Genomic DNA, 25,617 nt, shown 5'->3' with positions numbered 1-25,617 from the left:
CAGTGTTATTAATGTCCTTAAATTAGCCATCAACTATTAGCCAAGCTTTTGGTCCGTGTAAATATGATATCATTATGCTATTCAAGACAAAAATAGCAAGTGCAAATCAAGGAACCAGCATCTAGAATACTATTTTCCCACTACAAATGCAAAATCTCACATGTAATGGTCTGACAGAAGCAGACCAATTATTAGGACAAGATTATATTTAAAAGCCAAGACACTGATGATACATTGGAAGTTTTAATTGACAGTGCTACAAACTGATTTACAGTTGTGTATAAAATTGAAAACAAAGTTCAAGTACATATAAGTAGCCTAAATAAAGCTATAGCATAGAAAAGCAAGGGCAGAATAAATCAGGGAGGAGGGAAATAATGCTGCTACTTTCTGCAGATTACACAATGCTAAACTACACATTCCAACTGAGCTAAGCCATGTCTGCTTTTAATTTAACATTGTTCAATACTCAAGTGTACTTGAATCACCTAGCACTATGGTTCATAGGCAAGTGGATCTGCATTTGGTTTGAAAACAGGTGCAAATTCAATAAAGTCAAGTCAGGCTTAGATTCACCAGGTTATGAGGAAACCCACACCCTGTGGGAATGCAGTATTTAGGCTCCCAACCCAATCCAATGAATTTCAATGTTGGCATTTATAGATCTAAAGCAAAGCAACATGCTCAAAAGTGCCACCCACCTTCATGCAGAACTAATTAATATAACAAAATAAACCAGTTAACCTGCTGCATATTTACAATTCACCTGTACACAAACCAAATGAGAAATTTAAACCAGTATCTTAGTTAAGTAACTGTTCTAATGGATCAAATGGTAATAATTCTTAGTTGCGTGGCTTGGAATCAAGACACCAGATTGTACAAATTACAGATCACTTAAACGTAGATTACTGCAAACAAATTTCATGCCAGTCCTCAACTTTGTAGGGTCAATTGAATACCACATTAATCACATTACAGAAACCAAATTTATTTTAAAAAAATTCACATTAAATGTGAGAAGATGAGAGAAAATTTGACTTTGTCAGCCACATGGGATGAAACTGAAATACAGCAAGTGAACACAAATCTACTGGCAAATTAAAAACACTGAAATTCTTAAACTAGTATAAACCTCAATAATTGGTATGGGATAGAATTATACCTGCATGTTTGCAGAAATCAGCCTAAAATTTACTCCAATTGCTCCTCTTCTCCCTTCAGCATCTCATCTTCCTCTTCAGCTGTCAATTCCACCTCCCTCTCTTCTGCTGTTGCTGCCGCTGCACCCTTTGTTTCCCCAAGAGCCTTTTCTGCTGTGTGCACCGTCTCTCCCTCAGCATCTCTCTTCCCTTCCACTTCTGTCTCCCCTCCAGGCTCTTTCTCTTCTGCCTCTACCCTGTCAGTCCCTAGTGCTGCCTCGCCCTCCTCCCCTGAACCCCGTCCCAATGCTTCCGCTCCAGCTCCCTCCCCAGACTCCTCTTTCCTCGTCTCCCCAATGTTTTCTTCTAACGGGTCATCCGCTTCTTCTTTTATTCTAACTGTGCTGTCATTATCTTCATTCTCCCCTTCTTTGGCCTCAACATCGATGGAGACATCTTTCAAAGCCTCGCCCTCAGCAGTCTCATCGCCAGCATCTTCTTCGTCTTTGTCCTCATCAGTGAATGGGTTCTCACCCTGGAAAAGGAAGGCGTTTTAATTAGAATAGATTAGACTCCACAGGATCAAAGTGGTCAGCTGTTCATGACCAGAAACGGAAACATGCTTTATCACACCATAATCACAAAATTTAAAACTCAAAAGATGCACACATCTCTGAATTTATGAAAATGTTAAGATGTTGAGATAAATCTGGATTAAGCTAAAATCAGAGCCTCTCATCTCGACAAAAAGTAGAATTCACACATTTCACACTATTCACACTAGCGAATACTTTATTGTATTCCTTCTTGTATGAAGATCAGAACTTGAATATTTGAGGAAAGGGGTTTCAGACAGCACCCAGAAAAGTAACAAAGCTCTTAAAAAGCTATAAACAAAATAAAACCCAAAGCAGAGGGAACAAAAAAGATAATCATATGGATTGAGGCAATCTGTAAGCCATCTCTATATTTTTAACATTCACACCTCTCAACCCATATTTCTGGCACACGTTGGCTGTGCAACATGCTGGGACAGACAATGGAAATGGCACAGAGCAAGATACATACAAAACAAAATCAAAGTGTCTATTAGAATGCATAGTATTTTCAATAAGATAGACGGCAGCATAGATAACAAGAGTATGTTCTGATAGGCATTATGGGAATATAGGTGCAGGGTGACCAAGACTGGGTATTCAATATTCCAAGTGATACAATGACCAAAATGGGGAGGAGGAAGGGCAAGATGGTTGATCAGAGTATCAGAGTGGTGTTGAGTCATGATACAGAGGCAGTGGATAGTTTAGAGATGAAGCATAGAAACAGGCCCATCAGCCCACTGAATCCATGTTGACCATCCACACTAGTTCCATGTTATCCCACTCCCTACACAGTAGCGAGCAATTTACAGACCCCAATTAACTTATATACCTGCACATCTTTGGGATGTGGGAGGAAACCCACAAGGTCGCAGGGATAACGTGCAAACTCCACACACACAGCACCCATGGTCAGGATCAAACCCAGGTCGCTGTGGGACAGCAGCTCTACCAGCAGCACAACTGTGTCATCTATAGTAATAGATAAAGTCAGGGAAAGATGATGGGAATAGTCTGTAGAACCCCAATATCTCCACTGGACGGAGCACAAATGGAGAGATATCAGGGGCATGTTTGAAGGGAACTGCGATTGCAATGGGAGATTTCTACTTATTGATTAGACAAACCAAACCGGCAAGGGTTTTGCAGAACAATAATTTGTGAGTGTGTCAGGAATTGCTTCTTGGAACAGCAGGTTATAGAACGAACCAATTTTGGATTTACTCATGAGTAACGAGGAAACATCAGAGATCTTGGGGTCAAATATTCCTTCGGAGGTCGTGACCACAATACGATAGAATTCCAGGTGTAGTTTAAAGGTGAATACCACAAGACCAACACTACCGACCATCTTAAATTAGGGCAATTATGGCATGAGGGTGGAATTGTTCCAGGTGAACTGGTAGCAGGAGCCAAGAGGCAGGTCAATAGATGAACAGCTGGTTTATGACAATCAATAGAAAATGTATTCCTAATTGGGGTAAACTGATGAGAAAAGCACACAAACTGTGGTTAACAAAAGGAGGTCAAGGATTATGTTGAATTGAAGAGTGGTGACAAAGTGGCACGGGCTGGTTATAGGACGGAGGACTGGAAATTTAATGATCCAGCAGCTAAAAGCTCCAAGACTGAAACTAAAATAGGTAAGGTATCGCTCAGGAGAGCGAGGCTGGTGAATTAACAACAGAAAACAGAACTGGTGGCTATGCAGAATCGATCGCTGGGACTCAACAGCCTGCATCCAAGGATTTAAAGGAAACAGCTGCAGAGACAAGGACCATTGGTCGAAATATTTCAAAACAGGTAATGTCTCCCTTGTTCAATAAGAGAAAATAAAATTCTGCAAACTCCAGGCTAACACCCACTATTGGCAAGATGCTCAAGTCAGTAATCAAAGATGAAATAACAAATTATTTAGGAAATCTGAATATAATCAAACATAGTCAACATGGTTTTATGAAAGTTTGGACAACCTGCTCAAATTTTGGGTCTGAGATTTGGTCCGAAGGAGATTCCTGAGAGGGCTGTCCTTATCAAGAGAAGCCGGACTGTTTCGGTCCGTCTTCCTTGGAGTTTGGAAAGAATGACAAGTCCCCTTATTCAAACATACAAGATCCTGAGGGGGTTTGATAAGATTGACATTTGAGATGTGTTTACTTGTGGGAGAATCACGAAAAGGCACAGTTATAAGGTAATGGGGCAGATCATTTAAAACTGAGCATAAAAAATATTTGAGAGCTGTGAATCTCTGGAATTCTCTCTTAATGGATGCCTGATATCAAGATACATGTAAGATGGAGGAATTTAAGGTTTTGGGGAACAGGTACAGAAGAGGAGTTGAGGCTGGCATAGAACATCAAGATCAGGGTAAGGTTGAGGCCTGGTCATGAGATCAACTGGATACAAACCTACCATATTCTCCACACGCTTCAAAAGTAGAAGACACAACCAGTTTTCCCAAGGGTTCCTTCTATCAATACATACATTACTTTTTATCTAAGCAATAAAATACACAGCCAAATTACACTTGACCAGCTCTGTACCTTTTTATACTTTTCTAGCATTGCTGCAATGTTGCGGTTGTTCAGGACACTCCGAGCGACAACTAGGCTGCCCTTCTTGGCTTTCTCCAACATTATCTGGTGAGGAAGCAAATAATGCTAAACGAGAAGCCAGGAACAAAGACAGCTACTTTACAATTAGATTTCTGTGTTTATATTGTTTTGAATCTTGTAATTAGTAGATACAAAGTATTCCTTTTCTTTACACGTCAAGAAAAGGACCAACCCCAATACTATTTAAAATCACATTATAGAACAGGCCATATTGGAATCTTAGGTGGAGAGATGCTGGACAACATCTTTACCTACGCCACTCCCAGATGAGGGCTTTGAGATACTTGATTCCATTTTGGAGAATAAAATGTACCTTCCATTCTTCAATTAAATTTGTAACCTCTCTACAGTTAACTCGGGCTAAATTTCAGAAACCCGTAGAAAGCAAATTCAAGGAAGTACTACATAAGTGGAAAAAATAATGTATTTGAGTAATAAATAATTGTAAACCACATAAGAATGATTTCCGAGATAAGTGAAGGGGGCTAACTGATGCCAATGTACTTGGAGAGCATTATTTTTAAATCAGGTTCCATGAAAATGCGGTATTGTTCAAGACCTGAGCACATTAAATCAGCAGCAACAGGAGAATAAACTTAATTCGAAGCTATATGAGAAGATAATTGGTTTTCATGGACTTCCTATGTACCTCAAATGTTATACCAGCGATATAACAATTCTGTGCACCACAGAACACCACGTAAAAGTGGAGTAACTCAAACGGGTTAGGCAGCACCTCTGGAGGTGACGATTTGGGTTGGGTCTTCTTCCGATCCCAAGACAGGTGCCAATCTGAAATGTCACCAAATCCTCCAGAGATGTTGCCTGACCCGCTGTTACACGAGCACTATGTTCCAGGCAAGATTCCAGCATCTGCAGTTCCTTGTGTCTAAATTCTGTGAATTAAACAAATCCCTCAAGCAGAATTGAAGATTAACTTAGTACAAAATGATTACACTAATTTGTTGTAATAATTTAAACCTACAAACTCTCAAAAGACTGTGGAAACAATTTTTGAATCTATTTTAAGGCAGAGGGACAGATAAGTTTGCAAAGAGGATGAAGTTACAGCAAGTAACCCCAAGTCGAGATCAAGGTTGCAATCAAATGATTATCTTATTGCATGGCAGAGATGAATTAAAGGGTCAAGTGGCCTAATCAGTTGCTAATTGGCTTAATTGCTCATAATCAATTTATGTGTTTAGGCTTATGAAAATTACATCACAATAAAACATATGTGTTGTGTTTTCCCCATGTTACTCTGTAAACATTAATCCAATTTGGATTTCTACATCAATGATCTTCAAATCCGCCCTCCATCTCTCTGTACCACTTACCTTGCGGTTCCAGCCATGGTCACCAGTTTTCAGATGACGCGCAAGGAGAGCATTCTGCATTGGTATAAAAAGGTCACAGGCCACACAATGCGCTGCCTCTATCTTCTTCATGAAGTGGTCCAAGCCAACATCTGCAATAGAAATGATGAATGATTAGATGCAGCCAAGAAGCTAGCTGTGGAGCAGCATGTGATGCTGCTGCCTCAAAGCTCATGCACGCTGATCTCCTGGAGTTTGCACATTCCCTGTGGCCACGTGGGTTTCCAGGGTGCTCTGTCCTCTTCCCAAAACCCTGTTGGTGGGTTAACTGACCTTGTGAAGTTGATGGACAGGTTAGAAAGAGGGAATATGGACGCTCAAAGACATTTAGACGTGTACATGGATGGGAAAGGTTTAGTGGTAGACGAGCCAAATGCAGGCAAATGGGATTAGTTTACTAGTTTAGAGACGCAGACTAGCTTAGATGGGGCACCTTGGTCGGAATGAACGAGTTGGGCTGAAGGCAGTTTCCGTGCAGTGTGACTAACACAGTTTGATAATCCTCAAGAAACAGCCTACATTCAGATGGAGAGGACCAACAGGTTGTAGGAACCAATCTATGTTAGCTATAAAACCAATGTTCTACAACTTACCCTGCAGCAAATCTTGCTGCTGCATTAGTTGCTTCTTCAGAATTGTTTTATCTCCAATTTGCTCTCGACGCTTCTGTGTTTTCTGAATCTTGTTCAAGATGTATTCCTAAAACAGATATTATGCACACAGGATATTGCTACTGAGTCTTTAGAAAAATTATAAGGCATAGATAGACCTTGCCTCTACTATTCAATAAACATTTGTACATTGATTATTCATACACAAGCATAATTAGAAGTATTTAGACATCACATTGTTTTTCTGTAGCACAGCTGCTTTTTCCAAAGATGAAGAGAACCACAATACATACGTGCAAAAAGTCAGCTGTCTGCTGGTCGAGTTTGGACGCAATGAATTTGAAGGTTTCACTGTGGTATTTACTGTCCACATGGGTAGTAATATCCTCATCTTCAAAGGTACGAAACTTGCAAACAGAGCAAGCATACATTATCCTGCAACAGAAAGATATGCATGTCAAGGGAAGGACTGCACGGTGTGAATAACTCAAGAGTCGAGGAATTTCTTCCTGCATCGTTGACAATCACCTTTCTGCAAGACGGTCCCGATTCTTTTTTGGTTTGTTTGCCTTCTTCTTTTCTTGCATTGTGGGAACTGATTAAAACAAACCACAAAATTCAGCACAAAAACATCAACAAATATGTACACAGCTCATCTTCACGCATCAGTTAGTAGTTTGACTGGCCAATACAAAACTAGATCCCCATCCATATCACTCGACATAGCTCTCCTTCTCTAATGCTCCTGAAGATACAACCATCTCTAACTAGTTAGTGATCAATTTTAAACAAAGCTGAATAAATTATCACCATTACACAATACTCCAGCGATGACTAATAACGAGAATCTGATATTCCCACCCTGCTAGAGTAAATCAAAGTACCTGGTCTGCTGAATTTTAGGGTTCACCTGATGCTAACCAAGCTGTGTATTCCCCTTCAACCACCTGCCTAAGGTCTTCAGCCATTATGAATCAACCTTTAAAATTACTATCCAATTCCCCCTCCTCTCCAATGTCTAGATCCATTTCTGACTTAAATGAAAGTGACCAATTGTTAAGCTTTGTTGATTTGGTAGCTCAAGTGCAAGGATTTTTTTATACCTCACACTGATTACTACTTTGCATTTGACTGTCACATATTATTAAAACTGTTAAAATTATGTGTGTGTGTTTTAATAACTTGCCATTTCTACTTTGTAACCCACTTATACAGATTGTCTACAAAACAATTGGATTGTTAACAAAACAAAATTAAGATACAGCATACACCAGAGTCCATGCTGACCATCGATCACCCTTTCACACTAGCTTTATGTTCACTCCCTACACACTCAGGCTATTCACATATATGCCAGTTAACCTACTAAACCACATCTTTGTGATGCGAGAGGATCTCTCTGATCAGGCCCAGAAGTTTAATCCATCTTCAAATACCTTAAGATGTCTACAACATCCTCAAATGCAATGCTAGTTCTAGCACCTCCTCAACTGCAATACTCCTCAACTTCAAGATAACTCTATTTCCTGTCACAATTTCTAATTCCTAATCATTTATTCAATGAGCAAAAACATCAAACAACCCAGGATATTTATATGCCACTCTTCCCAGATGGAACATTGAACGAAAAAACCCCCCATTGGTTTAAGGAAGGAAAACAGTTTTTGAGAATGTCACATTTAAAACAAGTTGATCTTACAGCGCTTTGGTTTCTTGTCCTCAGAATCCTTACCATCGCCAGTCTGGAATCAAAAGAGATAATTTTAAAAACTATCCGTGCTCCCGTGCTTTAACTAACAATATTAGAAACGTATTCTACATTTAACCATTTAAAAATTGCAAAGCCTGTAAATGTAGAGTTTCTCCAAACCTCCCCACTGTGGTGGTGGTGGTATGGTGCAAGGATTGACAGCAAAGCTACCTCCACAATTACTCCCATACAGGTTCAGAGTCATTTACTCAGCTGGATTCAAAGGAAAAGCAAGGACTGCTACAGGTCTACTGATCACAACACAACTAAGTATTCAGGTCGACCGAGTATTCAGGTCCTCCACATTAAGACGAAATCATAGGAAATCTATCCAGTGGCTCATTGGCCCATCATATCTGAGAGCTCTCCTGCCTGGTCTCAGCATAAACTCCACAGTTCTGCAGGTCAGGGTGTTCAAATACGTACCCAAGCATTGTTCAAATGTGATTAGTTTTTTTGTCTCCTCCACACTTTCATATCCTTACCACCCTTTGAGCAAATAACTATCATCCTCGAATTTAATCCTATCAATCACAAAATGAAGGTTTATCCCAAAATTCCCATACTTTTCCCTTCTTTAAAGGGAAACTAATTGTCTCGTAATTATTTGGTTTACCTCTATCTCCCTTTTAAAAGATGAGCATTAAAAACCGACCCTCTGGTACATTCAGATGTTGTCCGATACATTAGATATTAATTACTGGTGGTTCCAAGAATTGTCTTTCACTTCTCCTTCTCCACCACAAGATGGCAGAAGCAAGCTTGTGAACTGTTCAAACTCATTTGTACTAACTACAGTTTAGTACATTTTTCAAAACCATGCACAGCTTAACTCAAATTGTACGAAATGGGCCAATTTCTTCATCATACTGCAGACAAGTTGTGCTTTTAAGGTAATACAAAATAATAGCATCTAGATATTACTTACACCGCCATCACCAGATTCAGCACCATCATCTTCCGCTGAAACAAAACACAGGACAATTGTATACAAAACTAATAATAAGTTTCATGAATTTCATGGGATAGTCTATTAAAATTGAACAATAATTGCAATCAAATATTTAAGAGCCTTTTAAAAAAAAACTCAATCTGTAACAAATCTGTGAGAGTTTAAGATACAGCAAGATATTGTGCAAATCAAAACCAGGCAAGCTAAATATATCATTGGTACACAAAAAAGCTGGAGAAACTCAGCGGGGGCAGCAGCATCTATGGAGCATCCATCTTCACTCCATAGATGCTGCTGCACCCGCTGAATTTCTCCAGCTTTTTTGTGTACCTTCGATTTTCCAGCATCTGCAGTTCCGTCTTAAATATATCATTTGTTGACTAGCTGCAGGCTGCAGCAAAATCTTACACAAGTTAGCAATTCCCATAGCTATTTAAACCGTTTAGTGATAAAGACAAATTTATAATACTGTTGGTCTGTACACGACTCTACCCCAGCATCATTATGAACTTCCAAAAGCCACTCTATTTTAATAAATGAAGGAACACAACAATTTTCCCCCTCCTACCGGGGTGTTGCAGTCAACTGTACTATCTTCCTTCTCTATTCAGACCAGTCAAAACAAAAGAAATCACAGTCAAACCTACTTAATGGACAACAATACAATGACATTTCTAGTCCACAACTGCAAATTTGAACCAAACCTCTGATCACCGCTTGCAGTTGCACACCAAATAGGGGGGAATAACATAGCAGTTTCACAATTCTTTGTGACCCACCTTGCTATGACACGAAGCTTTGGATGAACAGGCCTTCTTTGGAATAGATGCATATGACAGTCACTGGTACAGTACCGAATTAAGAAGAGGGTATCAGTGGGAAAAAAAAATGTAAAGCAAGGAACTAAAGTATTAAATTGGCGTGAATGTACAATCCGTACTTAAACACAGACGAATATCAAATTTGAGAGGAAAACCTATACATTTTATACACAAATACTGGCCACCCTTTGAATGTGGAGAGGGGAAATACATAAGACTTTACAAGAAAACCTCTTGACTGCCATTTGTTAACCTTATTAGAAAAGTCCATGTGAAAACAACATGATGGAATTGGGCTAAATATGGTGCTACATGCATTTAAATATTTTGCCCGCCATACCTAGGAAAGTCAATGATTTCAAGGTTCCAGAAGAGAGAAGTGAAGAGAGAGAAGTTGGTTGAGGTGGGATGCAAGCATACCTGCATCGGACCCATCTTCAGTTTTCGCCTGTTTGTTCTCTGGCTCCTCAGCACTATCCGTAGACATTTTCCTCTTCCTCCCAAATCCCGCATCTCTTTTCTTCATCTGTTGAAAATCAGACTGTTTAATTTCTACAAATTAGGCATCCACTGTTTTTAAAAAGCATTCAAGCAAAAACTATGGCAAACAAAACCTCCCATGTTGCTTGTATATATTTTTTCAAACCATGGTCCAGTTTTAAGTTTAAGTGACGTGACTACAAGTGAGCACATAACAAATGCAATTACTGTTTCTAATTCAATTACTTTGGTGTCCTCTAGGAATCAGAGGCTTCTGACCCCGAGGTAGCTTATTCCTCAATAATCTACAGTAATTGGCAATTGAAATTTACCATAATTTGCTCTTCTAATATGTTTCACAAATATGCCACGGCCAAATCACTGCCGACAAACAACAAGTTTAAGGGCACTACTTGAAACTGAATGCTGTGGTTAAAGGAAGCTCTAAACCATCACTCTTTTGGACTAGCTGCAGAAGATATGCTGTAGTTCCATCATAAGTTTACTGCATCAGCCATGTCAGACATTCATAGAGTCATACAGCATGGAAACAGGCAATTTGGCCCAACTTGCCCATGCCAACCAAGATGACCCATCCACCAGTTCCACCTGTCCGCATTTGGCCTCTAGCCCTTTAAACCTTTCCTATCCATGTACCCGTCCAAATGCGTTATGGTACCTGCCTCAACTACCTTCACTGGCAGCTCGTTCCAAATTCCCACCACCCTCTGAAAAAGTTGCCCCTCGGGTTCCTATTAAACGTTTCCCTTAAAAAAGTATTTGAAAGTGCTGCAGTATTGTTCTTATTGCCATTCAGCATTCTGGACCTGACGGCTTGTTTGTGATGAACTATATCTGTCACCATTTTGAAACATCCCATAAAAAATGCTTCTCCCAGTTAATAGATAACATGGCATATACAAATGAATACCCACACATGACCTAGAAACATAACTCAAGTCATTATCCAGATACTGCTTATAAAGTTAGTTTCCACAAATATGGAGTGAATTCACGAGACGTTGACAGATCAAATATCTATAATTATTATATGACTCAGTAATGCAGAAACTTGTTACTCTCTTCAGTCAAATGCTGGAAATGATAGTTGTCAGAGTAGAAAATACATTGAATTGTCCAAACAAAATGAAATGTATTTCAACTATTTTTAAATAAGTGTGTTATATTGATTAATACATTCACTCATAAAGTATCCAGCATATTTTACACTGAATTAAAGTAAGCAACCTAACTTGTGACTGACTGATCACAAGTCAAGAATGTAGCATTTCTTTTGTTACTATACACAATTTCACTAATTAATAGGCTGTCAACATGCGTTGAACTGTGCCTACAAGCCGAGAAAATGAATCCTTTTTTTTTGAACTTTCAATTATGTACAATTCGTGCAAATCAGATGGCAAAGCATTGCAGTTCAATTATTCCACAATTTAACTAATCATATTAATTACAAAACAAGCATCAAACGTAAGTGCAAGCAATGAGTGGGGCTGACCACAGAATATAACAGCGAGGCAGCAAGACAGGAGATTGCAGGATAGACTTCAGTTATATTCCCAAAAGAAAGAATAAATTACAAAATTGAATATGAACATAGTTTAAATAAACCAAAATCATGAGAAGTGGAACATTGTAGAGGCAATTTAAGCTGAAGGCAGCAATTATTTTTTGTTTTATCTCATGATCTTGAAAGAACAGATTCAATGCAGAGCAGATGGATATTTCTCCCTAAAGTCCACTGCACCCCGGCCAAATTTGAATGGATTGAAAAACAGCAAACATGACATCCATCTTCAAAGCTAGAAAAGGCACAGGTCAAATGTTAACTTTATAAGAGTTTGATGTGCTTGAGAGCATCAAGCAGTTTCGAGTGGAGCACGCATCAACATTGCTTTTAAGAAGGGACGTTATTGACATGGTTAATATATTCCTTCGTGCATCTGGCCAAAAAGTGGAGAGTGTCAAGTCAGCTCAGAAGACATTTGATATGAACCATAATCACTAGAGAGATGCCATGGGAAATTTTATAAAATAAATTACACAAATGACTTACATGAAAGCACCATAGGTACTGATGTCAAATATGCTGATGATAAACATAGGTAGAAAGTAAGTTGAGCAGAGGACATTGTAGGCTACAAAGGGATATAGACTGGTTAAGTAAAAAGGGGAAAGGGTTGGTAATGAAGTGCAGGGAAGTCTTATTCCCAGGTTACAGAAGACATGACTTACGAATGTGCAACTTTACGTAATTTCGCCCAGACTCTGCTCTTGGAATGGTATTCAAATCACTTTGCCATAAAACATTGTAGATTGGACCCAGAGAAAAAGCCAATGCCTTCTCCAAACTCTCCTTCATGCAAGATTAATCGTTATGAACCTTGAGCCACTTCTCGGTAGTGTAACTTTCTTAACGTTATTAAACTACTGATTGTTTTCTCATTGACCTTCAGATCAGTTTCTCCTCCCGTTCCTCCACAATTTAGACAAAATGGCATGTATCTGTTCACAGTGATAATAAAGCCACCGATGCTGGTCTTCACCAATCTACTCTTTGTAATTCTGTCCCCAAGGGTCTTCGAGACTAAAGATTTCACATTGCAATTTTGGGAGAAATTCTCCATTTCACACTTACTCAAAATTTAGTATATGGAATGATATTTGTAATAGGTGTGGCCTTATGAGGAAAGGTTGTATAGACAAGGTGTATGCTTTGCAGAAGGCCTGTGATTGAGTTCTCATTAAAAGACTGTATGTGGAGAGGATATACTGTGGGAGAATCTTGAACTAAAGGTGACTGACAATAGACAATAGGTGCAGGAGTAGGCCATTCGGCCCTTTGAGCCAGCACCGTCATTCAATGTGATCATGGCTGATCATCCCCAACCAGTACCCCCCATTCCTGCCTTCTCCCCATATCCCCCGACTGCTATTTTTAAGAGCCCTATCTAGCTCTCTCTTGAAAGCATCCAGAGAACCTGCCTCCACTGCCCTCTGAGGCAGAGAATTCCACACTCACAACTCTCTGTGAGAAAAAGTGTTTCCTCGTCTCCATTCTAAATGGCTTACCCCTTATTCTTCAACATATAAATAAAATTTAAGACAAGTGAGGCAAAATGCATTTTCTCAGAGGTTCATGAGTCTCTTCCTCAAATGAAGCCTAATGTCTCAACGATATGGCGGATATAGATAAATTGCCAATAAGTGAATGAATGGGGACTGTAGGCAGAAATGCAAAGACAACATTACAATCTGATTGGGCACGATCTCTATTAAAAGGCCGAGCAGGCTCAAAGAGCCAAATGGCATACCCCTGAGCCAATTCATATGTAGAGGAGCTTACTATGGGGATATTATACAAGGACTAACCCATTCGATGGAAAGCAATGTATTAAACTAGATTGATAAGTGATCGGTCTGCAGATTGCCTAGGATCTGTCTGGAACATGAATAATAACATACCATTCCAGCCAGTTCCACCATTTAATTTCATCATGGGTGATCTGTACTCCAAATCCATTCAACTATCTACGTTCCAATAATATTTTGCAGCCTCACCACTGAGCCTGGCCTCCAGATCAGAGCCCAACTATGCACATGTTATGGTACATTTTCTGATAGAACAGCCTAGATCCATACTTTACTCAATTCAGGATGAATTATTGAGCCCTCCCTTATTTCTTCCATTCTCGATGAATAATAATACACATGCAGCACAGCTAGCATTTTCTCACTCCACTTTTGGTACTTAGGCTCTGGCCTGAATTGGCTAAGGCTGGGTCCGATTTTCATTTTACTCAATCAAACCTTTATCTTGCATGACAATCTGTTACCAAATACACGATGGAGTACCACAAGATTTAACATAAAAGCTAGTGTCATTTATAACTGGTTTCATAAATGACAAAATTATGTTCAAATTTACACATTATGTCAAATTTTAAGCAGTTGATGACGAAAAGATGCAATTTAATAAATAGTAATGAAATTTGAAAGAAAGGAGATCTGAACAAATTAGAGACAAATTACGACAATACATGAAGCATATTAGGAAGCAAGATTGTGGGGTTCAGTGGACAAAGTTAACAATAAAACACAAGCCTTCTAAGCCTTTAACCACAAAGTAGAGATGCACAGCCACACAAGAGCAATTTCTAGATTCAAAAAGATAATCCAGCATCAGACAGATCTATATCTGAAGGATACCATCTCTATATCTGGAGTATTACATATAGTTCTGATCTCCTAATGATACAGTTGATGGAAGTACAAAAACAGTTACAACGCTGATCACGTAACTCAAATGAGCAGTATGTGGAAGAAGATAGACATCTGAATCTCAAAAAAAAGTTTAAAACCATGAAAGGCCTGGACATATTTGTTCCCGAAAGCATTTTGTTATATACAAAATGAAACTCTGGACAAACTCAAATTTGAAAAAGTGGATTTACGTTAACAAAACAAAGCAAGGATAAAAACAAGATCATGTCAATTAATGAGATTGAAGACAATGGAAATGCATCAAGAGAAAACTGAAATGTGCAAGATGGATCAACGAGGCATCCATCCCGACAATATTTTTCATCAGCGAAAGCAGGCCACTATCAGCAGAAATCAGGGCTTACCCTGATACCACTGCCATGCACCCCAAAACCAATACAACTATTTTTATAATTTTAATAACAGATTACCACGTTCAGAATGGAATTCATATTTCTGAAATTTCTTTCAAATTTGAACCTTGACAAACAAATATTACGGCCTCCCAAATAGCTAACAGAATGGTTATAGTGCGTATTCTATAATCTCACTAAAACAGTCAACTGTTTAAAAAGGTATGACACCCTTACATTTTAAACTAACATTACACATACTCTACAAGTAGACCTTCAGTTCAATAAGGGAAATAGTACTACACTGTACTTTAGTTAATTACTGAATATGACAATTGGAATATAATTTGCTGAAGATTAAAGACAAAAGTTCCGAAAAACACTTTACAACCTTGTTTTATCAATCTGTGGAAACGCTAGCAATTTAGCTATGGAAATTCAGCTGTTTAATTTGTGCTCAGTATGTTGTATGAAACACTGAAATTCTGAATCTTATATTATGAATACAATGAAAAGGATATGCTCAGTTTTTTTCATTGGAAACAAAACCATAATGTCTGTTTTACAAATTGTCCTTTAAGTGCAAAGAGTGTCTACGTGCTCATACCCTGGGTTTAATAGCAATTCTTAGTTGATATATTCCTAAATTAAGGTAGTGGAAATTAATATTGCTCAGTTTTACAAACTCTCCACAAATTAATAACCATATTGATTCAAGAGCACTGAAGATTTCTGCCTTTCCACAAAGGAATTTGAGACAGCTAAAAACGCTGCACTAAGATGCAAAGCATTTGTACAAAATCACATTGGCTCACCTCAACATGAAAAGAAATAAAATTCCTATCCTAATTCAAAAAAAAAAGGACAACCTGCCTGGTATAAGAAAACAATAAAAAAAATTAATTCCCTCATTTTCCCTAGTCATTACTGCTTAAAATAAAAAGTATTAAAAAAAAAAGGTACTTACGCCTCTGATTCGAATCCTGTCTCTCCTTCGCTGTCTGCCACCTCCTAACGATCTTCCATATCCCTGAACTCTGAACAGGTCCATGGGGATAATGTTTGGGGAGAAGAGCGAAGGGAGGTTCCTTGAGGAGGAGGCGGTGGCGGCGTTGTGGCCCCTGCCTCCCATCGACAGCTCATTCCAGCGTGCAGACATTCGCCCGGAACTTGCAGGTGACATGTAGGGGTCGTTCCGATTGGGTCTGTTATATTGAGGACGGTCTCTAGACCAGTTCTGGCCCCACTGGTTAGTAGGGCCGTATGAGTCACGTGCTCTGTTCTGGAACTGATCTTTGCGGGTCCCGTAGGAGCTGTCGTAGTGGTCATAGCGACCTCCATAGAAATCGTTATAATCAGGCCCATATTCACTGTAACCGTAGCCAGATCTGTACAGATCACGGTCATTCAGTGAAGACCCGGAGTCGTAGGACTCGTAAGGTGTAAACCTGAAAGAGTCGCACAGTAAGCAAGGAATCTGGTCAGTAGGTGGAAAGCATGATGGTACAAGTCTGCCAAGTTGTTGCAGCAGACTAAAAACTAAACAACAGTTTCAGCTAATCACAGAACATATGTGATTTGCAATAAATAGTACTGGCTGAAATGGCCAGCCTCTAACAAACACTTCTATTGCAATTACTAAACTAGAGCAAATGGGACTCTGAAAAGTTTAACTGACAAACTTCAAAATTCCTTTTTATGGTGCAGGTTCTACAGTTTTGTTTAGGCAGTGCAGTCAGAAGTGTATACACTGCTACTTATTAGAATGTTGCAATACAGCTAACAGCAGAATGGAAAAATCCACCATTCTTTGGATTTTAGCCATTTTAAAGTTATATGCCATGGGGAGGTGATGGCCAGGTGAAGGATGGATGGGGTTATGAGGAATAGAGTGGAGGAAGGTATTACAGAAGCTATGAACTCAATGGCAACCTTAAAATGACAGAACAGAATTTTGACTTCAATATTATTACATCATCGAGCAGGTCCATGGGGATATTAATGAAACAGATCTCACCTTTGCAGCCAGCAGAAACAATGGGATTTTTCCACCATGCTACACATTCTATGCCAAGTACAAATATCTCTTCAAATATTCCACTAAAGCCCCAATTACAATGCCAATTTCACATCCAGTCTCACGCCCCTATTTTAATTACACCTCCTAAATTGATTGCGTATGTTATAATGGATCCAAAACAGCAAAGAAAAGATATTCAGAGCACAAGCAAGGCCAGACTTGCACCAGTAACTGATCTGATTGTGAAGCGGGATTGAAACTACGCCAGGGTCTTTGAGCACATGCAGTCCAAGTAACTTGTGGTGTGCACAGCATAGAAACCTTTCAACATTTAGGTCCAACTACACTATATACCAATAGTGCAAATTTCCAATTTCAAATTTCAGTCAAATGCACTACAGATAATGAGAAGCCAAATGTGTACAGAAATGTGGAAAAACTGTCACCTTGCTTCTAACTATCAATGATGATACAAAATAAAATGTCGAATTTAAATATCTTCATAGATTTTTGTTTTCCAACTCTGCAAGACAGCTACTCCATCAAATACTGAAGAGTTCCTGAAGACAAATCAGCCTTGTTTGGTAAAGTTTCAATATTTCTTCCAAAATTCATTGAAGTATTTCGCTGAAACGTATTAAAGATTTATAGCCATGAAGCATGTAGCAACTGGTTTACAATGTTCCAGCAAGAATGCTAAAAATAACTAGCCTACTTCAGTCCCAATAGGTGAACTGAAGTATGTTAGTTTTCCCATCAGGCTATTCAATTAGATTGTCACACATCTGCATCATATCTTCATCTACCTGCCTTGGTTTCATTACCCTCAACATACATGCCTAAGATAACCATTGCTATTTAAAAACAAAATGAACCCATCCTATTTTCCTGGTGCTCAGAATCTTCTGAATTTCAATATACAGACTTCACTCAACTAATTTCTCATCAGTTTATTCATTTCAGCTAGCATATAACAAGTCCTTACCATGCATTTCAAAAATTGTAAACAAAACTGATGTTCGTGCAATTATTGCAGAAACTAGCAACTCGTAATTAAAATTTATAGAATACATAATTCAATAATTCAATCGGTTATTCATTTTGAAAATAAATTGAAAGCAATTTACTAGTTCAACCGAGAAATTAATCCGTTTGGTAAAAATATTGATTTTATATATATGGAAATACCAACACAACTTTAATTCTACCGATTCAAAATATAAGATTTGAAATGTTTATGTAACGATCAAACAACCAACTGAAACTTATTTAAGTCAAACAACATCAACCCAAAAGGAATTGTAATCCTGTATTTTTTCCGAGCAATGAATTTCTTAATGCTTCCAATACTCTTCTACATCATATACCTCGCATGACACACTGAAAATATTACCATTGGAGAAGAGGCAATGAATACATTAACTGTAGATATTAAACACAGCAAGTGTCATAGTCACAAAAATTGGTTATTTTTCCAGCATTTAAAAGTGTGCCTCTAAACGTGAATTTTCTTTAAGCAACGAAAACTCTCCAAACAAAAATACACTGAGGCAGGGGAAATGCCTTCTCGTGAGTGTGATGCCTTTAAAAATAACTTGCGTATTACATTACTCTTCCTGTTTGCTCCAACATTCCAGCAAATACCTGTTGTCCTGGTATGAATCCTGCACCTGACTTTCAGTCTCTAATTGAGAAAGCATATCCAGGCGCTTGTTGATCTTAGCAATGATGGTATCCGTAGCTGTATTTTTGGGAACTTCCCAAGACTTGTTGCCAGCATTGTAGCCGTAATTTGTTGCAGTACTGGGTATGGTATCTTGGGTATAACTGTAATCATAGCCATCGTACTCTGAAATAAAAATATTTATTTTTGGGTTAGAAATAAAATTTATAGACTTTAGAACTCTCTCCAGTACATGCACATTTTCCCTAAAGCATCAGATCCAAATTTATAAGCATATGCTCACTTCCCATAATGATGCCGTTATCATTTAAATAACTTGACATTTACTAGATATATCGTAATAATGTTTCCTACATAAAACCACTAATGGCTCTTTAAGATTAGAATGGAATACATTGGATTTTCTTAACACAATGACAAATTTAAAGCATTAACATGGTCAACACAAGAACATTAATAAATAGGTAATTCAGATGCCCTGCTTGTTACGCATATATAAATCCCATCCATTATTATTATTATTAATGCTGATCTTTTAAATCAACAGCACATCTCCTCAAAGCCAACAAATGTATCAGTTTTGAGTACGAGTACCTATGGCTGCAGAATTCAAAAGAATCATTCTCCTCTGAAAAAATTAATTTATTCTCGCAGTTCTAACAGCAGACTTTGAGACTGTGATCACTCATTGCAGACAGCGCATCAGGGACAACTTAATACCAATGTCATACCCAAATTCACTTTGGTAAAACCCCACCCAAGAGTTTTGTTTACTTCAGCAAGATCATCGCTTATTTTTCCAAAACATAGGCCCAGTTTGCTTAAACTGAGTTCATAGAACCCCAAGACCCACCACCCCATCAATCATTCTGGTGCTCATTGCACTCCCGTTATAGTGTACAGTACGTCACATGCAGTCTCGACAGACCTTATACAATTCCAGTAAAATGGTCTTGTTCGCAAACCCACTTGAAATAAAGGTCAATAGATGGTACCTTCCGAACTCCTTGCCGTAATTTCATATTAATTGTGTACTTCCATGTACAAGGACATCCACACCCTTCTGAACACAAATACTAATACTTGTATTCTCTTATGTTGTAACAAATCACTGTTTAAAATCTCCATTTGAACTTTCTACCCAAGAGAACCATCTCACATTTTCCCCATATTATAATTTTGGAGAAGTACAACACATGAAAGTCTGAAGAAGACCAGAAACGTCACCCATTCTTTCTCTCCAGAGATGCTGCCTGTCCCATTGAGTTACTCCAGCATTTTGTGTCTATCCACAGAAAAAGCTATCCATTTAGCTCAGCGAGTTCACTGCAACTATCAACAACTCATTTTTACACTCATCTTTTATTGCACCAAAATTCCCATCAGTTCCTCCCCAAATTCTACTGCTCCCCAAATTCTACTGCCTACATTAGCAAGCAATTTATATTAGCCAATTAATCTACCAACCCATATTTTAGGATGTGGGAGGAAACCGGAGCACCCACAGAAAACCCACATTGTTATAACGAGAAAGTGCAAACGAGATGGCGCCATAAATCAAGATTGAACCTAGGTCTCTGGATAGGTAAGTCATCAGCTTTACCACATGCACCATGCTGCCACCTTTAGACTTTAGAGATATAGCGCGGAAACAGGTAGTTCGGCACACCGAGTCTGCAACGACCAGTGCATCACCCTGTACACTAGCACTAACCAGTATCAAAGGACACCCATTTTTAGGACTTATAACCAAGGCTTATCTTACCTTGCGAATTGGTGGCTCCAGTGTTCCAAGAATCACCAGTTCCGTAGCCTGTAATAAAATACAACCAAGAACATTTAAATAACAAATCAATATTATGGTTTGCAAGTAGTGGATAATTTATGATGCATGCAAGTTGATGAAATTTTAATTCAAAACAGATCTTGATTTCCATCCTAGCTGAATTGTTAACTATACACTGAACCCGTCTCAATTACTGCGACATCCCAAGTCAGCTAACTGGATCTTTGAATTATGAAACAGGCACACAGGTCAGACCATCAAGCCCTTGGCTTGAGCTCTGGTATCCTATCATGTACTCAGATTCCACAAGAGTGCAAAATACTGATCTCAAGTTTGAATACATTCAATGACTGAGCATCCACTGAAAGAAAATCTACAAGTATTAAAGGAGATTTGGTATCCTCTCAAACTTAAATAATTTGTAGTGCTCTTAGAACCTAAACACATGTGTAAATAGCTAAAAAATAATTATAGAATAGCAATAAGAATATTCTTCCACTACATTTTTTGAGTAAAAGGTTTACCAAATTTTCTTTTGATATGATTTTACTGCTTTCTTAGCCAATGCATTCCAGATTCAGCAGGAAAGTGTAACATCAGGTAGAGCCATGGTGGTAAGTGACTCTAGTTAGGGTGTAGACAGGACATCCTATGGCAGCAGTTGAGACTCCAGGATGGTGTGCTGCCGCCCTGGTGCCAGGGTCTACGATGTCTTGGAGCAACTGCATGGCATTCTCAAGGGGGGGGGGGGGTGGCTTCCCGTGCCACGTGCCAGCAAGGGTAAGATCAGAAAGATTGGGGGAGATGAATGAGCGGTTGAGGAGTTGGTGCATGGATTTCGATTTCTGGTCCATCTCTTCATGGGCTGAGGTGACCTGTACAAGAGGGATGGGTTGCACCTTAACCAGAGGGGAACCTGGCAGGCAGGTTCACTAGTGCAACATGGTTGGGTTTAACCTAGATTGGAAGGGGGGGGGGGGGCGGGGCGGGATCAAATGCAGAACCAAGGTGGGTGAAAGACTGGAAGACAATAATGGATGGTAATGAAAGAATGTTTTGCGAAGAGAATAGGTAGGAGAAAGGCAGGGAGCATGGAAGGACTGTTTTAATTTACATCTATTTTAATGTAAGAGGCCGATTAACTCTGGGCGTGGATAGATATGTGCGACTGGAATTAGCCATTGCAGAAATCTGGTTAAAAGAGAGGGAGAGAGATAGGACTGGCAGCTTAATGTTACAGTGTACATGCTTCAGGAGAGATAGAGGTGGGGGTAAAAGAGGAGGGGGTGTTGCTTTATTGATAAAGAGGGATGTCATGGCAGTGGTCAAACATGACATTACTGATGGGTCATCCAGCAATGCTATATGGGTGGAGCTGAGAAATAAGAACGTGATGTTGACCTTGTTGAGACTGTACTACAGGTCCCCAAATAGTCAACAGGAATTAGAAGAGCAAATATGCCAGGAGATTGCAGCCAATTACAGGATTAATAAGGTTTATGTAATAAGGGATTTTAACTTTCCCAATAGTGACCGGGAATAGATACAAAATGCTGGGGTAACTCAGCGGGACAGGCATCATCTCTGGAGGGAAGGAAAGGGTGATGCTTCAGGTCGAGACCCTTCTTCAAACTTTACTTTACTGGGAATGTCAGTGTAAGCGATTTAGACGAGGTAGAATTTGTCAAACATGTTCAGGAAAGTTTCCTCAGACAATGTGTAGAGGCCAACGCTTGACGAAACTTAGGAAATTGAGAGGGGCAAGTGGACAAAGTGTTTATGGATGAGCATTTGCGGACAATGCCCTGTATTTAATACCCAAACTATAAGGTCAGAAATGATTCAATCATACACACTCACTGATGGTGAGCGGTGAGCTGATAGTGAGGTCAAGGATAACTAAATGGCCGAGGAACAGTGTGCAAGAGATGGTGAAATTACATGTCAATTTCACCCCCATTGCTATTTACATTTAGGTCGCAATCTTCAGAAAGTCAAGTGAGGATTCAAACACGACTGGGTGGCGCTTAACCTAGGCGACTATTGTGTGCTCGTCACAGAAGCGGATCTACAATCACACATTACAATCGCTCCACATTTTAAAATCTCTACACCTACAGCAACATTTCTTACTTTAACTATGATCTCCTCTCAGATCTGTCCATACTCCACTTCCTAACTGTTATCACACAACTGAACAATCCTACCACAATTAGAGAGCAGCCCTGATTAACTATCCGTCTCATTGGGAGTCCCTTTAATTGGACTTTATTGGCTTTATCTTGCGATAAACGTTATTCCCATATACACTGTGAATGTTTCGATTGTTTAAGTTTAGTTTAGAGATGCAGTGTGGAAACAGGCCCTTCTGCCCACCGTCCAGCGATCCCCACGCACATTAACACTATTCTACACACACAGTCGGGGCAATTTACAATTTTACCGAAGCCAATTAACCTACAAATCTGTTCGTCTTTGTAGTGTGGGAAGAAACCGGAGCATCCGGTGAAAAACCCACGGGTTTACGGGGAGAACGTGCAAACTCCCTACATAGTCAGGATCGACCTGGGTCTCAGGCGCTGTGAGGGTATACCGCTGAGCTACGCCATTATAACCATGTGTTGCCTTTCCGCTGACTGGTTAGCACACAACAAAAGCTTTCCACTGAAGATAGACACAAAAAACTAGAGTAATTCAGCGGGGTCAGACAGCATCTCCGGAGAAAATGAATAGGTGATCTTCTCCGAAGATGCTACCTGACCCGCTGAGATACTCCAGCATTTTGTGTCTATCTCCGGTTTAAACCCGCACTCTGCAGTTCCTTCCTACACAAAAGCTTTTCACTGTACCTCGGTAAAGTAAAGGGCCTGTCCCACTTTCACGAGGTAATTCACGAATTCTCCCGAGTTTTCCCCTTAATTCAAGTTCGCAGAATGTTCGTAACGAGTCCGTAGGAGAGCTCCAAAAAGACAAAAAAGACTATAAAAAGTAGTAAACACGGCCCAGTCCATCATCGGCTCTGACCTCCCTACCATAGAGGAGATCTATCGCAGTCACTGCCTCAAAAAGGCTGGCAGTATCGTCAAGAACCCACACCATCCTGGCCACACTCATCTTCCCGCTACCTTCAGGTAGAAGGTACAGGAGCCTGAAGGCTGCAACGTCCAGGTTCAGGAATAGCTACTTCCCCACAGCCATCAGGCTATTAAACTCAACTCAAACAAAACTCTGAATATTAATAAACCATTATCTGTTTATTTGCACTTTATCTGTTATTTTATTCACGTGTGTATATATTTATATAATGGTATATGGACACACTGATCTGTTCTGTATTCATGCCTACTATATTCTGTTGTGCTGAAGCAAAGCAAGAATTTCATTGTCCTATCTGGGGCACATGACAATAAACGCTCTTGAATCTTGAGGAGTTTGTAGATATATCGTAGCGGCTCGTTTTGCTAGTCGTAGGTACTCGTGGCATCAGGTAAGTCGGGACGTTTTTTCCAGCCCGATAAAAAATGTACGTGTTAAAAAAATGGTCGGGATGAAAGAAATTGCAACTTTTTACTCGTAAAGAGGGCATCGAAATAGTTGTGGGAATTCGTAGACATACTCGTAGGAGTTCGTGAACATAGTCGTGGAAGGTCGCATGACTCTGACATCGGGAGGAGAACGAGGAGTGCAGGGGAGAGATAAGATAAGACTTTGCCTTCCATCACAGTGAGGAGATTTACTGTGATGGATGTTCGCGTAAATTGTGTTGTGTCTTGGTTCTTCTTCTTGTTTGTATGACTGCAGAAACCAAATTTCGTTTGAACCTCTGGGTTCAAATGACAACAAATAAATTGTATTGTATTGTATTACCACGATCTTGATTTTTTTTTAGGACCTTTAAACTGGGCAGAGGTTTTGAATTAAGTCGTGAAAGTGGGACAGGACCTTAAACCACGGTGAATCCCAAACTCTAGTATCTTTGATCCCAACCAAGCGGGCTCGCGTTGGAGCCGGGTCCGCGCGCACGTCAGACGTCGGCGGCGCGCACGGGCGCGAGCCGGGGGCGCGCGACCCGAACAATCCACGCTGATCAGCTGCCGCCATTTTGTGGCGTCCTGAACCGTTTCAAACAAATGCCCTCTCCTAACACTCACAACGCACATCGCTCACATTGTGTGCGTGGAACCGGCGGCGGGACTCCGCCTTCAACACAAGGCACCGAAAATCGTACACACAGCCGGGAAAAAAGGCATAGATTTGTAGAATCAATCACCAAAATCAACATGACGACCGATAATAACCGATTTAGCTCGAGAAGGAGTATGTGTAATGCTTAAAAAACGTAGTAAATTATAACATTTATGATTAATGGGTTTCTGAAGCTCTTGATTAAAAAATCCGTTTAAAGATACGACACAAGTTCCGGTAAACCTAACGCAGTGGTTTGATTGCCAGGCGGAGTGACCAATGGTACGTCGGCATTCAGGCGACCTGCAGCCTCCTGGCCAATGAGATTAGAGGGGGCGGGACATCCGGTGCCGCCAAGTTAGGTTGGTCTCACGTTAAAGCGAAGCGTCCCAGGCGGAAATTAAGGACAATTATTTAATCATCCCTCCCCTCTACGGCCGCCAAACAACAGTATCTTATAGTAGCGCAATTTAAACAGATGTGAGGCTCAAAAGCTGAACGAGGATCTTTTGAAAAGTTAAACAAAAGCGCTCCATAGTTTACCTGAGTACCAAGAATCCATTTTGATTTCGTTAAATTCAAAAAGGCTCTCGCCCGCTCCCGGAGACTGGCCTCGCAGCGGAAGTACCGCCCTCTGCCGCACATTGGGCCGCCCTTTGTGGCGACGCGCCCGAACTTTTGTTTCTGATTGGCCGCTTCAACCATCGTTCAAGATGCGTTGCAGCGTCTAATCTGCATAATGGCATCATTGTATCAAGAAAGCACTGGAGCAACTCAGCGGGTTAGGTAGTATCTCGAGATGGACTCAGCGGGTCAGGCAGCATCTCTGGAGATGGAATCAGCGGGTCAGGCAGCATCTCTGGAGAAACTCAGTGGGTCAGGCGGCATCTCTGGAGATAGACTCAGCGGGTCAGGCAGCATCTATGGAGATGGAATCAACGGGTCAGGCAGCATCTATGGAG

General features: G+C 39.9%; 1 protein-coding gene across 2 annotated transcripts; it reads right to left on the bottom strand.

Moving 5' to 3' along the window:
* Positions 1–229: 229 nt before the first annotated feature.
* LOC116991976 (A-kinase anchor protein 8-like) lies at positions 230–25,348 on the bottom strand. 2 transcript variants are annotated; one of them, XM_033051004.1, is made up of 13 exons: positions 25,199–25,283; positions 20,450–20,497; positions 18,645–18,849; positions 15,948–16,428; positions 10,287–10,392; positions 9,022–9,056; positions 8,076–8,085; positions 6,872–6,938; positions 6,637–6,778; positions 6,326–6,431; positions 5,694–5,824; positions 4,285–4,380; positions 230–1,677 (listed from the first exon to the last, which is right to left on the bottom strand). In XM_033051004.1, exons 1-13 carry the CDS (start codon positions 25,215–25,217, stop codon positions 1,195–1,197), a joined length of 1,929 nt encoding a protein of 642 aa, XP_032906895.1. In that variant the 5' UTR covers positions 25,218–25,283; the 3' UTR covers positions 230–1,194. The 2 variants fall into 2 exon arrangements, with proteins under 2 accessions (XP_032906895.1, XP_032906894.1); XM_033051003.1 differs by having other exon boundaries at positions 235–1,677; positions 8,043–8,085; positions 25,199–25,348.
* Between the last annotated feature and the right edge of the window lie 269 nt (positions 25,349–25,617).

The sequence above is a fragment of the Amblyraja radiata genome, chromosome 35 (genome assembly GCF_010909765.2).
Source record: "Amblyraja radiata isolate CabotCenter1 chromosome 35, sAmbRad1.1.pri, whole genome shotgun sequence".
Taxonomy (NCBI): domain Eukaryota; kingdom Metazoa; phylum Chordata; class Chondrichthyes; order Rajiformes; family Rajidae; genus Amblyraja; species Amblyraja radiata.
This window is presented reverse-complemented; position numbering and strand designations above follow the sequence as displayed.